Genomic DNA, 14,691 nt, shown 5'->3' on the forward strand with positions numbered 1-14,691 from the left:
GATCTGCACTCCCCCTCACAGGACACCTCCCTCAGCCAGGCCCCATCCATGGCCTGGTAAGCGGTGGGAGGGGAGGTGTGAGCTTCAGGTGTGACTGCTGAGGCTAAGGCAGGGCAGACACTTATGAGCGCTGTCAGCTGTGGGCCTGTCCGGAGGAAGCTGTGAGTGGGCAGCGTGGGCTCAGGGCTGAATGCAGCCCCCTGGTGGGATTGAGCACAGGAGCCTCTCCCAGCTCCGCCCCCCTTTTTCTTTTGTCTTTTGTCCTTTTAGGGTTATACCCGTGGCATGTGGAGGTTCCCAGGCTAGGGGTTGAATTAGAGCTGTAGCCACTGGCCTACGCCAGAGCCACAGCAACGCCAGATCCAAGCCTCGTCCACGACATACACCACAGCTCACGGCAATGCCAGATCCTTAACCCACTGAGTGAGGCCAGGGATCGAACCCGCAACCTCATGGTTCCTAGTCAGAGTCATTTCCAGTGCGCCACGACAGGAACTCCTCCCACCCCTTTAAGAGCCACCACGGGACAGTCGCTGTTTAAAGACAAAACCCAGGGACAGACCCGGGCCCTCCCCAGGCCCGTCTCTGGGAGTTTATTTTATTTTATTTTTATTTATTTATTTGGTCTTTTTTTTACCATTTCTTGGGCCGCTCTCGTGGCATATGGAGGTTCCCAGGCTAGGGGTCGAATCGGAGCTGTACTGCCAGCCTACGCCAGAGCCACAGCAACGCGGGATCCGAGCCACGTCTGCAACCTACACCACAGCTCAAGGCAACGCCAGATCATTAACCCACTGAGCAAGGCCAGGGATTGAACCCGCAACCTCATGGTTCCCAGTCAGATTCATTAACCACTGCGCCACGACAGGAACTCTGCCTCTGGGAGTTATTGCAGGCATCTCATTTCTTGCTGGGCCCTGACATCCCCTCCTTAGGCATTGAGCGCTGGTCCCTGGCAGGACAAAGCCCATGGCCACAAAGGGCGAAGGGAACATCAGGGCTAAGATGGTCTTCCTGTCTGTCCCTGGAAGGGATGTGTCACCCTCCTCCCTAAGGCCCTTGTCAGGCAGCCGTGGCCTCACCCACCTGGAGGGCAGCTGCACGGCCAGGTGAGGAGAGATGCTCCAGGCCAGGTTCACATTGTCTTTCCACTGCTTCTCGCTCAGGCTGATGTACTTGGATCTCCAGTTGGCCACGCTGTTTTCTCCGGCCTGGTCCAGCTCCAGCTCTGGGGCTGACAGCGGGTTGTACCATGTGATGAGACGCTCGATCTCGGTGGCCTGGCAAGATGGGACAAACCACCAATGAGCCTCTGTGTGGCCCACGCACCCCCACCCCCACCCCGGTGCCCAGCGGCCTTACCAGCAAGGACAGCAGCAGCGTGCGGCGCTTCATGTAGTACTTGTGCAGCTGGGAGCCCCTGTTGGTCTTCTTAGACATGCCTGGGGACAGGGACAACACAGTGTGTCCCTTGGAGCCTCCGCAACCCAGAAGACCCAAGGGGCCCATCAGCAAAGCCCCACTGACCTGACTTCTTGGAGATGGTGGACATGCCGCTGGACAGCGGGTAGGTGTTGATCCAGCCCTGTGTGGCCTGCTGGCGAGAGCCAACCGCTATGTCCAGGTTGCTCCGGGTGTCCTGATTGTCTGTGGGCACACACGGGACTCTAGAATGAGGTGCTTGGACCTTCCCCACAGACAAGGCAGATGTCCCCTAATGTGGCACTAACTCAAGCAGCTAGGGGCAGATGGTAAGGGCTGCCTGCCCTGCGTGGGAGTACATCCCAGAGCTTACCTAGACAGTCACTGGGCCTGCTTTTCCTTTACCTGGGGGTCAGACTGGCCTGCGGGCAGAGACCTGCGCCTCTCCTAACCTGGGTGGTGACCAGCCCTGTGCTTTAGAGACAGAAGTGAGGCTTCCTCCTGCGGGGTGGCTGCCGGCTCACACTTCAGCACCTCTCCCTGACCCTGACCTCCCTCCACCCTCATGGATACTAGTGAGGTTCTTAACCCGCTGAGCCACAACTGAAACTCCCACCTTCCTACCCACGTCACCTTCAGAAAACTGCTCCTGGTCCCCAACCCCCTGTGTTGGAACTAGCTGCTGCTTAGACTTGCCCTGCCAGGTGACAACAGACTGAGCCTTATCCTTTCTGGCATAGGGGCCACAGCCCATTCTGGGCTGCCAGGGATGCCTGTGAACTGAGATAGCATGGAATGTTATGCCAGGTGGCATCTGCTTGTCTGCTCAGAGCCCTGTCTGTTCAGTGCTGCAGGAGAGGTGGCCAGGCAGGCGTGGGCCTCTGGTGGCTGTGTGCGTGGTCAAGGCCAGAGCTCAGCAGGGCCCCAGGCACCTCTGTCCACCATCACCCCACCCCATGAGCAGCTGTATGGCCCAGAACAAGGCCTACCTGGGGGCACGAGCTGGCTGGCGGTCAGGTACTTCTTATCTGAGAACATGGCAGTCCAGAATTTGATCATTATGCTTATGTCCTCACGCAGCCTCTTTTCTCCTTGTGTAGGGAACTTTGGGGGACAGCTGTGAACAACCAGAGGACGAGGGGTGAGTGCCCAGGTCAGACATGTTAGAGGGCGGTGAGTGGTGGACCGTACTGTCTCCTAAAGACACTGGTTGTCGGAACTGGTCTCCAGCCACCCACATCTTGATGATGCACAGGGGAAGGACCTTCTCATGCCCCCTTCACCAGTGTCCTCAGCTGAACAGTGTGCTCGCAGCTACAGCTGTCCCCCCCCGCCCCCACAAAAGTCCTGGCACAGGGATGTGCAGTCCGTAAGCCACCATTCAAATCACTGGACAGTGACACAGGCACACTGTTCCCTTAAGTCAACTGAGCCGTGGGAAAATGTGGGCACATCTCATAGGGGCTCAGGACATACAAGCCCAGGGCCAGGCTGCAGCCCGCGGTGGCGGTACCTGAAGTAGTCGAAGGCTGTGGAGTAGACCTTCTCACGGAGCACATTGCGGACAGTGGCATTAGGAAGCACGTCGGCATGCAGGAGGGCCAGCCCGAGGGTCAGCAGCCTAGGAGACAGGGCCGGCTCAGTGCATGACCTTTCCTGCAAACACAGCTCTGGGATACTAGAGACCAGTGGCAGAGCCTGCTGTCAGGGCTGTGGCATTAGATGGGTGGTTACTGGTTACAGTTTACTGTACCAGACGTCTTAGGCATATTTTTGTCTTTTTAGGGCTGCACCAATGGCATATGGAGGTTCCCAAGCTAGGAGTTGAATCGGAGCTGCAGATCCAAGCCACATTTGCCACCTGTGCTACAGCTCGTGGCAACACTGGATCCTTAATCCACTGAGTGAGGCCAGGGATCAAACCAGCCTCGTCATGGACACTAGCTGGGTTCGTTACCACTGAGGCGCAACGGCAACTCCTAAACCTTGACTTTTGTTGGGGGAAAAACAAACGTGTGTGAGAATCTGCCTTGGCCAGAAGCTTCAGTTATCACAAACTTTGCAAACCGCTCCCTGAAGCGCTGTCACCTACAGGCAGACTGTTTGATCCAGGGTTGGGTTTCTGCCAGGTCCAGGCTCCCTTATAAGCATCTTTAGCCGCACTGTCAAGAGCTGAAATGTCCATCCCCATGGCTGTGACAGTCCAGTGTGGGTCCTTTTCTGCTTAACCCATTCTTGTCACATTTTGTCTAAGTTTAACTCTGTGATAAATTGGAAATTAGGAAAAAAGAGAACTAGCACATTTCCAGTGGTTTGAGGATCATGGCCCATGGGGGCACCGGGGGCTCCAGGAACATTTTGGAGCTCAGGCAGGGAAGCCAGCAGGAAGGGGCATAGGCAGGGTGTGGCATCCCCGGCCCTCCTTCCATTGGAACCCTCCTCATGGGAGGCCAGCCCCACCTGCTGTGTCTGCAGTGTCTCTGACAGCTGCACCTGGTTTGAGGCCCTGGGCCACATGTCTCCTCCCCTGGTGTGGCTGATGGTTTGCACAGGGCTTGGCGTGCAGACCAAGGCATGGTTGGACATTTTCCATATGTCTTGGTGGGTAGTGTGCCCTAGCCATAGTCACTATCAGCCCCAGGCCTGCGCTGTCACATCAGGCTCTGTCACACGGCTGGCCACTTTTCACTCTCCACAGTGTCACCTGAATTCTTTTGCCACTGCCCTCCCCCAACTGATCTACAAAGGCTGCCAACGTTTGGTCGGCCAGGCCGCTTATTGAAGCCTCCCTGCACACTCCCTGGTGTGGACAGCACGCTGCCTCATGTCCCCAGCCCCGAGAGGCATGGTGACCCAGGTCATTGCATGCAGATGCCCTTCCCAGGGCCCTGTAGGTCCTGGGGAGCAAGGTGTCTGGTGAACAAATGACCAACCACGGGGAACCCTGGTGGACAGCCCCAAGGGGTGGCTCTCACTTGAATCGGGGCCCGATGGCCGCCACATGCCGGTTCATGCTCCCTGTGGCACCCCCGATGCTCAGGGACATGGAGCGCTGCAGCAGGCTGGAGAAGATCTCCACTTGGTCAGAGCTGCAATACTTGGCGATCTCGAACCGCTGCACCAAGAACTGAGGAGAAGGGACACACTACTTGTGGGGCTGGCTGTCTACCTGCAAGCCACCGGTGGCTGAGGGCCCTGGGCCCACAGGAAGACAGGATGGGTGAGGGGTGCGGGGTTCTGCAGGCAGCGGGATAGGACATCAGGGCTTGGGAGAGAGGGATAGCTACTACCCCCCACATCAGAAGCCTTAAACCTGGAGCCCAGGGAACCCCCACCCAAGCTGGAGCAAGCAGAGTCCAGGGGAACCTAGGAGGCCCATACATCAATCCAGATGTAGTGAGGGGTCACTTCGGGGGCACAGGGTTTGGGCTGACTCGCTTCCGATGCTGCCAGGGGGTCTGCTTCCTTTATCTCCGCAGAAAACAGTCCGAACTTCTGCTCCACTGTCATCTGCCAGGCCCCTGCCATCTCCCGCATGAACTGCAAGGACACAACGGTTAGCTTTCCACCAAGCTCAGAGGGGTTGCTAGGTTTTCACTTTTAATTAAGAAAGGAATATATGCTCACGAAACAAAATTAGAAAACTGAGGTATGAATGAAAATGATCACCTAAGATCTTCTGATGACCCCACTGCTCAGCTCCTTTCTATCAAAAGCCCACTCTGGCCCCCAGCCAGGCCTCATGTCCTGCTTTGTGGTGTGGCAGGCCTATCACGGGCACCACAGGCCTGGAAACCACCCACAGGGAGGCTGCCTGCTCAGGGCCTTCAGGCTGGCAGGGCAGTTCCTCCTCCCCACACGGACACTACACACCACCTTCATGCCACCTTCATCCTGGGGAGCAGCCTTTGTTGGCCTGACAATACCTGGGACTCCTTCCAGGGAGTCTGGAGCCCCTGCAGAGGGGATGGCTGGGCGGCCAGGCTCAGGGACCCTGGCCCAGGCCTCTGAGCTGTGTGAGTTGAGGCGGGGGGGGGGGGGGGGGCTGAGGTAGGAGAGAGGGCAGGTGGTGCTCACCTTTGCCCTCTGCCCCCCTTCCTGCCTGGAGGCACAGAAGCCACTGCAGGCCTGAGAAGAGGACAAAGTCCATATGCAGACAGGAGGCCATCCTGACACCAAACGTGAATGGTGTGTTAGAGGCTGAGGGAGCTGCCCATTGCCTATTCCCCAACCTGGTCACCACCTTGACCAGGGCCTGAGCCCTCGCTCTGGGAAAGAGCACAAACAAATGCCCATGTCCATGCCCAGGAACAGACCTTCAAACTAGACAGCGGACTCTGCTGGGGGCAAACCATTTCAGGCAGGCTGGGAGGACTGGTGCGAAGGGCATAGCTCTGACCAGCCCAGGAACTTCATCCGAAGAGGGCCCTGCTGGGAGGGGACCAGCGCCCACAGCCTAAAGCAGGAGCCTGCTGGGGCCATGGCAGGGGCAGCAAGAGGGCAGGGGTCTTGCAGGTCACAGGGACTGCCTGCCACTGGTCTGCATAAGCTTGGACAGCCGGGGCAGGTCTGGGCGCAAGAGGGACCTGCTCTGACCAGGTTTCCCAGCTTCCTGTGTGTGTGTGGAGAGGGTCCCAGCATTCCCTCTCACTCCAGGGTGGAGGGTGGAGGATGGAGGCGGGGCTGGCAGTGGGGATGCTGGGAGATGGGTAGACTGAATATACTTTAAGGTAGAAGGTACAGGATTCTCTAAGAATCCTGGGGGCAGAGATAGCCATGAGGACCTTGTCTGGGTATTTTCAGAGGCTGGGGGGCAGGTGGAGGCCAGGCTGTGTCTATTCACTCGTTTTGGGTCACGGACTTGAGCTTTGTACCAGGGGATCAGAGCTTCTTCCCAACCCAGCAGAACTAAGGTCCAGACCCTTGTGCTGGACGTGATCAGTAAGGCTGCTTGTGCTTTACCTCCCCACGGATGCAAAAGCCATCAGGATGCTGTCAGCGGTTAGCAACTGCCTCTGAATTTGGAGCTGTGGGTGCTTTTGGTTTTTTCATTGTACTCATACCTTCCAACTTCTCCATAACTAGCACTTGCTGCCATGCAATAGAAACAACTGAAAATCGGAATCCACAGATGCCAGAAGTAGAAGTGGCACGGCTCCCACTTATGGGTATGAGGCGTGTCTGGGCCTAGACAGCACATCCTTGCACAGGCCAGGCGGCAGCAGAGGAGCCCCTGGGCCCTCAGTCCTGAGCCAAGAGTGGCAGGAGCTGGATGACACACAGCCCCCACGTGTCTGCTGGGTGTCAGGGAGGGTGGGGAAGAGACACACACCCTGGAAGCCATGTGCCCGGAAGCACAGTGGGAACAGGCCTGACAAAGGCCAAGGCCTCAAGGCAGCCAAGTTGCTGGTGATGGCAGGGGCAAGGGACAGACTGCGGTCTGAAAGACCCCAAATGAAATAGCAAATCCTTCCGTGAGCCCTGAGTGTGGAGTATAAGCAGGAAGAATCCACCATCCTTGCCAAGACTAGCCCCTGAGGGTATGCCCTTCACTCCAGGCACTAGACATAAGAAGGACCCCTACTCCCCAGGAAAAGAAGACACAGAGCCCCCGAGTCTCCATACTCAGTGTTAAGCCATGGTCACAAGCTTTAACAGCAGTAGAATCGACCCACAGATGACCCTGATTCTAGAACTAACCCAGACAAGGATATTACTTTATTTATTTTATTTCTTTTTAGGGCCATACCCATGGCATATGGAAGTTCCCAGGCTAGGGGTTGAGTCAGAGCTATAGCTGCCAGCCTATACCACACACAGCCACAGCAACTAGGCATCTGAGCCATGTCTGCAACCCACACCACAGTCCAGGGCAGTGCCAGATCCTCAACCCACTGAGCAAGGCTAGAGATCAAACCCACATCTTCAGGGACACTAGTTGGATTTGTTTCTGCTGAGCCACGACGGGAACTCCCCAGACAAGGATCTTAAAGTGATTCTTACAAACATGCTCAAAGATCTATAGGAAAAAATAAAAGAACAGGCAAAGATACAGAGATTCTCAGCCAAGAAATACAAAACATAAAAAAGAAAAACCATAAATCTGAGAATTGTGACATCTGAAATGAAATACATTAAACATGGTTTAACAGCAGAGTGAATAAGGCAGGAGAAGATACCAGGGAACTGGAAGACAAGCAAATTAAAATGAATACAAATGAGAGAAAATGAAAATGACCAAAGGGAACATTGATGATCCTGGGACAAGACCACTCTCACAGTGTCAGCAACACAAGTGTCCCTGGAGCCCAGATGAAAAGAAAGGTCTGGAGTTCCCGTCGTGGCGCAGCGGTTAACGAATCCGACTAGGAACCATGAGGTTGCGGGTTCGATCCCTACCCCTGCTCAGTGGGTTAACGATCCCGCGTTGCCGTGAGCTGTGGTGTAGGTTGCAGACGCAGCTCGGATCCCGCGTTGCTGTGGCTGTGGTGTAGGCTGGCGGCTACAGCTCCGATTAGACCCCTGGCCTGGGAATCTCCATATGCCATGGGAATGGCCCAAAGAAATAGCAAAAAGACAAAAAAAAAAAAAAAAAAAAAAAAAAAAGAAGAAGAAGAAAGGTCAAACAGAGTGAAAAATATATTTAATGAAATACTGGCCTGAAATTTTCTAAGTCTGAAGAAAAGGCCGAAATCTCTAAATTTAAGTTCAAGGAATCCCACACGAAATATGTAGAAAACCACACACCCAGGCATGTCTATCAAACTATTAAAAGACTAACATCCTCAAAGTCAGTGAAAGGAAAAAACAAAACAAAACCACCACCAAATAAGAGCTCATACTGAGAAATGATGCAAGCTTGCAGATTTCATCACGTGTCAAAAGCAACGAAAGAACAAAACTGTCAACGTGGGATTGCAGACCCAGGAGAAACACCCACAGCATAAGCTGAAGGAAGGCATATGGGGCTGAGGGTCTATGCCTTAAAAAATTGATTTCTCTGAAAGGCTTTTGCATTTTAGAACAGAGACAGGACCAGTACAAGGTAACCCGTGTGGGAGGAAAACAGATGAAGATGAGAGACTACAGGATCCTGTTGCACTTGACTACGGAGCCCCACAATGATGGCAGCTGCACCGCTGCAGGCGCTCAAGCTCCTGTGCCAGCACTGCTCCTGCCCTGAGGGACCAGCTTGTCTGTCCTCACAGACTCTGCGCAGAGCCTGTCATCACCCGTCACAGAGGGGAACATGCCCTGGAGTTGGAGCAGTGGGTGCGTCCAGCAGAGCCGGCCTGGCCAAGCCTGGCGCCCACCCTATTCCACACAGAAGGGGTCCAGGAGCTACTGGCAAGTCCAGGGCCCAGCTCTTCCCTCCTGGGAAGCAGGTTAAGTGCCTCTCCCTGACTCAGTCCCTCCACAGAGGCCCACCAGACCACACATTGCTGGATGCAAACTCCATGCAGTGGTAATGTGCCAGGCAAATGTGAGGCCCATGCTTGGAAGTTATCCCGTTTCCCTTGGGGCCAGAAACACAAAACACCCCTTTTGAGGAGTTCCCATTGTGGCTCAGTGGGTTAAGAACCCAACTAGTGTCCATGAAGATGGTTTGATCCCTGGCCTCACTCAATGGGTTAAGAATCTGGTGTTTCTGTGGCTGTGGCGTAAGCCGACAGCTGCAGCTCTGATTTGACTCCTAGCCTAGGAACTTCCATATACTGTGGGTGCAGTACTAAAAAAGAAAAGAAAAAACACCCAACCCAACACCTCCTTTGACCACTTATCTCAACTTATCTTAAAAACATGTAAGAAAACAGAGGAAAAAACACGTCAAATTCTGTTACCAGGAAAATTATTGGGGTCTTTGAAAAAGAAATCTGTTCATAAGCGTTCATCCCATCAGCTGATCTTCCCATCTGACCTCCCCTACCGCAGCTGCCAACCCTCCAGGACTCAGGTCTCAATCTTGGAGAAAGGGCTCCCCCTGCTGGGCTTTGGAAAAATAACAGCTTCAGACACCACTGGGTCCTTTAGCTAATGTTCCCTCTAGTCACTGAGACAGCCCTGTGGTCAGGTATCAATGTCACAGTCTTACATGTGAGGCCTGATGGATGAGGGGCTGGCACGGGATCTCCACACTTGTCAGCTGAGAGGCCCGGCCTGGCTCTCTACCTCTCCCCCCTCGGCCAACTGCGGCCGGCGTCTTACCGGCACCTCCACTCCGTTCTTGCCGGCCAGCAGCCACTCCCAGCAGGCCAGTGCAGCCTCCATGCCGTGCTCATTGAACATGCGCAGGGGACCCCAGCACAGGTGGTGCAGGAGCTGTGGGTCGCAGTCTGGAACCAAACACACTGCTCAGAGGCCCCACATGGCTGGCAGGACGGCCGACAACAGCCGGGTCAGCACTGGCCTGATTTTCTTCCACCCTCCACAGCCAGGGCTCAGTTTGCTGGGAGGCAGAGGTGCTGCCACCTTGGGCATTACCTTTGCTGCTGATGAGCATGGCTGTCAGCTTGAACATGGCTTGTGTATAACGCTGAGGGTCACCCGTGTCCAACGCCAAGTTCAGCTCCTGGACCATCATCTTGTTCAGGTCAGATGTCTGGCCGGTGGCGTCTGAGAACCGGATCATCCCATATACCTGTGGGAGGTGCTGTCAGCAGAGGCGCACGCAGTCTGGTGCCCCACAGAGAGTGACAGCTTGCCTGGGTGATGCTGCCCTGTGCACAGCCTCCCCAGAACATCTCTATAAGCATGGTGACTGTCCACACAGCTCTGACAGCCCCTGAGGGCAGGGGCTTGGCCCCATCATCTGTATTCCAGTCCTGAGCACAAGCTGGGCTGTGTGCATGTGGCCTGAACAAATACAGTTCTTTAAACAGTATTGGCCTCACTCTTCTAAGTCAGACATTATTTTCACTCCTTCTAAAACCCAAACCTACTCCCTACAGACAGACAGGGTATCTGAAATGGGTGGAACAGACTCCAGAGCAATTCCAAGAACCTGGGAGCGAGGGGTCAGCAGCCACTGAGTGGAGCATGGGTCCCACCTACCAGGGCTCCTGCGAGAGTGACCGCTGGAACAAGCAGGTCACAGGGCCTCAAGGAGACACGCCCCACTCACAATGGGAAAGGGGCTCTCAGGGACCTGTAAAGTGGTGTGGCCAGCTTCCATATTTTACAGATGAAGAAACCAAGGCTGAGAAGGATAAGCCATGGGTAGGTGGACAAAAACTCTGTGGTGGTCAGATGTGGCCCCACTCATGCTCTGCCTGTGTGGCTCAGGCAAGTTGCTTATTCCCTGAGCCTCGGTTTCTTTATATGTAAAACTGGACTAAGGGCACATCACCCCTAGCTAATAAGGCATAGCTACCACTTAAGGCAGAGAGAAAAAAAGCTCCCGTGTGGTCAGAGGTGGGGAGTAACATCACAAGTGCTCCCAACAAACTGGGTCCCAATCCCCCTAAAGTGAATGAGTCCATACCACCCAGACCCTTCAGCCACCTCCACTGGGAAGCAGAGGACACTCAAAAGGCCTGACCAGCCAGCAAGAAGGTACCTCGCCCGCGTAGCGGTTGCGCAGGTTGAGGGCTGCCATGAAGCTGGAGTAGTCCTTCTTCACGCAGGCTGGCCGCTCCGTGAGCTGGGTTGCCTGCAGACAGAGCCCCAAGTCACCACCCCTCCAGGCCAGGAAGGACCCGGGGTTGTTAAAAGTCTCTTAGATATTGAAAATCTCCAGCGTATACAAATTAAAATGAAACACTTCTAAACACCCTCTGAGGTCTGATATGTCACATGGAGAAAAGATTTTAAAACTTTTGCCCTGAAACTTTTCTCAGTGATATACACTGTGACGGGACAGAGAACGGGGAAGGTGGCCAAGGTGAGTGCAGTGGCTGGCGAGGCTCAGACACACCACTGCAGCCCATGGGAGGGACGTGCGGATCATATGCCCCCACTCCTCCACCTCAGTCTTGCCATGGGGCCTCCAGCCCCTCTAGGACTCCTCCAGTCTAGGTGGCTCCCGTTCCCACCACTGGCTGGACCCACCCAGCATCACCAAGGGCCACCTCCCATGTGTCTCTCCAGCACTGTTCACTATACAAGTGCAGCTGGTCATCACACATGAATTTGACTGTGGATGACAGATTCTCAATTGCTAGGGTTTTGAGCAACTTTCTATTTTGGGGTATGGTGTGTGGGGTAAGAGGGTCGGGGGAGAAATATAAACTGAACAAAATCACATGGTTTTGTCATAAAAATTTTAACCTGATTCACTTTAAACAAGGTGACATAAAACTATGTTTTCTAGACAGCGCGGCCTGGAGCAGGCCTGTGTGGGGACCTGGCCCTTCCACTCGCCGCCTCTGAGGCTCAGCGTGCTCCCCGAAGTGGGGACACGTGACCCTTCTGCATGCTGAGTGGCCCCCATGGTGTCGGCACAGCCTCAGACAGCAGATAACAGGGGACCAGGGCAGCCAGCACCCCCCCACCTCAGCCACCTCCGCAGCCTACCATACTGAGAACAGCCTGGCAGGGCTTTCCTGACTGTTCCCGGGAAGTGGGCTTGCTGACTGAATCAGCCCAGCCTGCTCTCCTTTGGGGGGAGAGGTCGCCTGGACCCCCAGGCTCCACACCATCTGCAGACGGGGGCTCCTTGGTCAGGGCCTCCTGGCAACCAGCAACCAGAACACATGATAAAAAGGGTCCTTCCCTCCTGAATGACAAAACAGGGAAAAACCGAACCTGAATCTAAATCTCTGTGGGAAAACCTGAGATCTTTCAGGTAACACTGATCTCTTGCAGGCCTCACCTGAGTCCTGCCCCGGCCCCTGCCTGTATCCTCAGAGACCCAGGGCTCCTCCCTTCCTGTCGGGCACCCAGAGCAGGCAGCACAGAGGTGCACATGGCCTCCTTGGCTTCGATGGGCCAGCAGAGGCCCTGCTCTGGGCCCCGAGGCTGGGAGACCCCAAGAAGCACACCTTCCAGTTGGGCCACTGTGACCAACCTCTGTCCAGCTTTGAGGCAAGGACTCTGGCTCAGAAAGGACCACTTAGCGTACATGTTGCTCCTAAGTGATTCTCAAGCAGGACGAGATGAAGCTAAGGACGTGGTGTGGTTCAGGGCGATGAGGGCAACCAGCTTGTCGTGACTAAAGATCAGGGCTGACCTTGTCCAAGAGGACACTTCCTCATGGACACGCAGAATCCTAAACCCGGTCCCACTAATGGCCCGAGTGTAGCTCGCCATCTGAACACCGCAAGAAAGAGCCTGTTCCAATGAGCAGTGGCCCTCTGAGCCTGGGTCTGTAGGCAGGAAAGCACCCCCAACATGGGGGCCAGGCTTCCGAGAGCTACCGCACATACCCCGAGGGTCGTGTTCTGCTTGTTGTAGCCGGCGAAATGAAGGACACTCTCGGTGGCCATGGCCAGCCCGGTGTGCTGTGACAGCCCTGACACCCAGTTCTGGTGTCTGTTCAGGTACTCCTGGAACAAAGAAATGCTGCTTTACTTTAGAGATACAACCAGCCTCTGTGGAGTCGGTGTGAAGTTGCTGGGACCGCCCTCCTAACCGGCTACCACTTGCATGGGAACCCAGATGCACCCGACCCAGAGCTGCAGGAAATGGCTGCAGCAGATGCCTGGTCTTCCTGTCCCCGTGGTGGACAGAGCCCTGGCCCACCTGCCAACTATGGAAGGGGCAGGGACACCTGACAGAGCCAGGGCTGTGGGGGCTCCTGCAGGTCTGGAAGGACTAGGCAGGAGGCAAGCCCAGGCCAGAGGCGTGCAGGTCTGAAAGGCCTCACGTGCTGGCTATGGAGGTGAGGGGGAACCGTGTAAGTACTCCTCCAAATGCACACATATGCCCACAGACACCTGCACCAGTGGTTCTAAAGCCCCCGACCCACCCATGGCTCCCTGGGGATGGGGACTGGCAGACACCCTGCAGGCTAGTGCACTGTGCAGCACAGAGCATGGTTTGGGGGTGGGGACAGGTGGGTGGGCAGCGAGGGCTGGATGGCAGGTGGGTAGGGGCTCAGACAGGACACGTGGGGTGGGGAGGGAAATGGAAGGCCTAGGGTGACACCAAGGGGTGCCTGGTGCAGGCGTCAAGACTGTCTCAACCCTGTTTTCCACTTTCCTCTTGGGCCAGGCCCTCCCTGCTGACCCATGTGTCCACTGAACCCTTCAGGAGTGGAAGGGGGCTTCCTGCTTTAGACCAAGGCCTCGGAGCTCTTTTCCTGTACATAAACCAGGGAACCAGGGTTAAGATTTACCAGAGCAAGCACAAGGCCCAGCTCTTGCAGTGGCTGGAAGCCTGCCCCTCGGAGCTCTCCATGCTCCTGCTCCATGAGCCTGTGAAGGGCAGCCCTTTGGCATCCTGGCACAGGCTCAGTTTCTGCAGTTTCCTGGAGCTGCTGCTGCACCCTTCCTGGCTCACAGCACAGGCACCACAGAATCAGCTCCAGGCCGACAGGTGTGACTGAGGTCAATTTCACAAGCCCCCCTTGATGCGCCTGCTCCTTTTGAGGCCAGATCTTCTCTAGTTTTTCTTGGCCTCTGATCCCGCCTCCCCCCCTTTTTTAAGCTGCACCCACAGCACGTAGAAGTTCCTGGTTCATAGCAGCAACAACACCAGATCCTTAGTGGCTAGGCCACCAGGGAACCCCTCAAATCCCTACTAAGGGATCCCCTCCATCCATGTACTGTGGCATTTCTGCCATTTCTGCCTGACCATCTCCAATAATGGCTCACCAGCAGCATTTTAATTTACTGCCAGCGTTTCTGTCAGAAAGGACTTGTGTGGTTACAGGTCAGATGGGGCTTGTAGGACAGGAGCCCAACCCCACCTTCGCCATGCAGCTCTCAGCCCCACTGGACTGCAGGGCCTCCAGCCCACCACGCCACTCTCACCCTGCATGCAGCTTCAAGTCCTGCTTGAGGCCTGGCACCTCTCCTGCTGTGGCGGTCACCTCCCCTCCTCGCCCCCGGCAGTATGCTCACCCCTGGGGCTCCTGTCACATCCAGGCACTGGACACAGTGTCCGGTCTGGTCACATGGTGCTGTCTGTATTTCAAGTTTGCTGGAAGGAACTCCCCAAGGTTGCTTTCTGACCGTGTCAAGAAAGTACCTGTAGGTGGGACTTGGTGACAGTGGGTGCCCACTTCATGGCCTCTTGGAGGATCATTTCACAGCGTGCGGCGAAGTCCTTGACAATGCTCTGGAAGAGGGTGTGGCACCATCAGCACCATGGGAGGAGGCCAGCTGCTCA

The 14,691-nt window shown here is 55.5% G+C and overlaps 1 protein-coding gene across 10 annotated transcripts in view; it reads right to left on the reverse strand.

Moving 5' to 3' along the window:
• PI4KA (phosphatidylinositol 4-kinase alpha) overlaps positions 1–14,691 on the reverse strand; it is a 102,249-nt gene that overhangs the window by 10,514 nt on the left and 77,044 nt on the right. For all 10 annotated transcript variants that reach the window (XM_084993990.1, XM_084993988.1, XM_084993991.1 and 7 more), the window contains 12 exons: positions 14,551–14,640; positions 12,786–12,905; positions 10,979–11,071; positions 9,904–10,060; positions 9,628–9,755; positions 4,804–4,962; positions 4,398–4,549; positions 2,936–3,043; positions 2,412–2,539; positions 1,528–1,647; positions 1,363–1,442; positions 1,087–1,280 (listed from right to left, as the gene is read on the reverse strand). In XM_084993990.1, coding sequence (XP_084850116.1) covers positions 1,087–1,280; positions 1,363–1,442; positions 1,528–1,647; positions 2,412–2,539; positions 2,936–3,043; positions 4,398–4,549; positions 4,804–4,962; positions 9,628–9,755; positions 9,904–10,060; positions 10,979–11,071; positions 12,786–12,905; positions 14,551–14,640 — 1,529 coding nt within the window. The remainder of the gene's footprint in view (positions 1–1,086; positions 1,281–1,362; positions 1,443–1,527; positions 1,648–2,411; positions 2,540–2,935; positions 3,044–4,397; positions 4,550–4,803; positions 4,963–9,627; positions 9,756–9,903; positions 10,061–10,978; positions 11,072–12,785; positions 12,906–14,550; positions 14,641–14,691) is intronic.

This window comes from Sus scrofa, chromosome 14 (genome assembly GCF_054392235.1).
Source record: "Sus scrofa isolate SSC_HxYL_T2T_F1_AM1 chromosome 14, Sscrofa_HxYL_maternal_Yorkshire_Landrace_v2.0, whole genome shotgun sequence".
NCBI classification, from domain to species: domain Eukaryota; kingdom Metazoa; phylum Chordata; class Mammalia; order Artiodactyla; family Suidae; genus Sus; species Sus scrofa.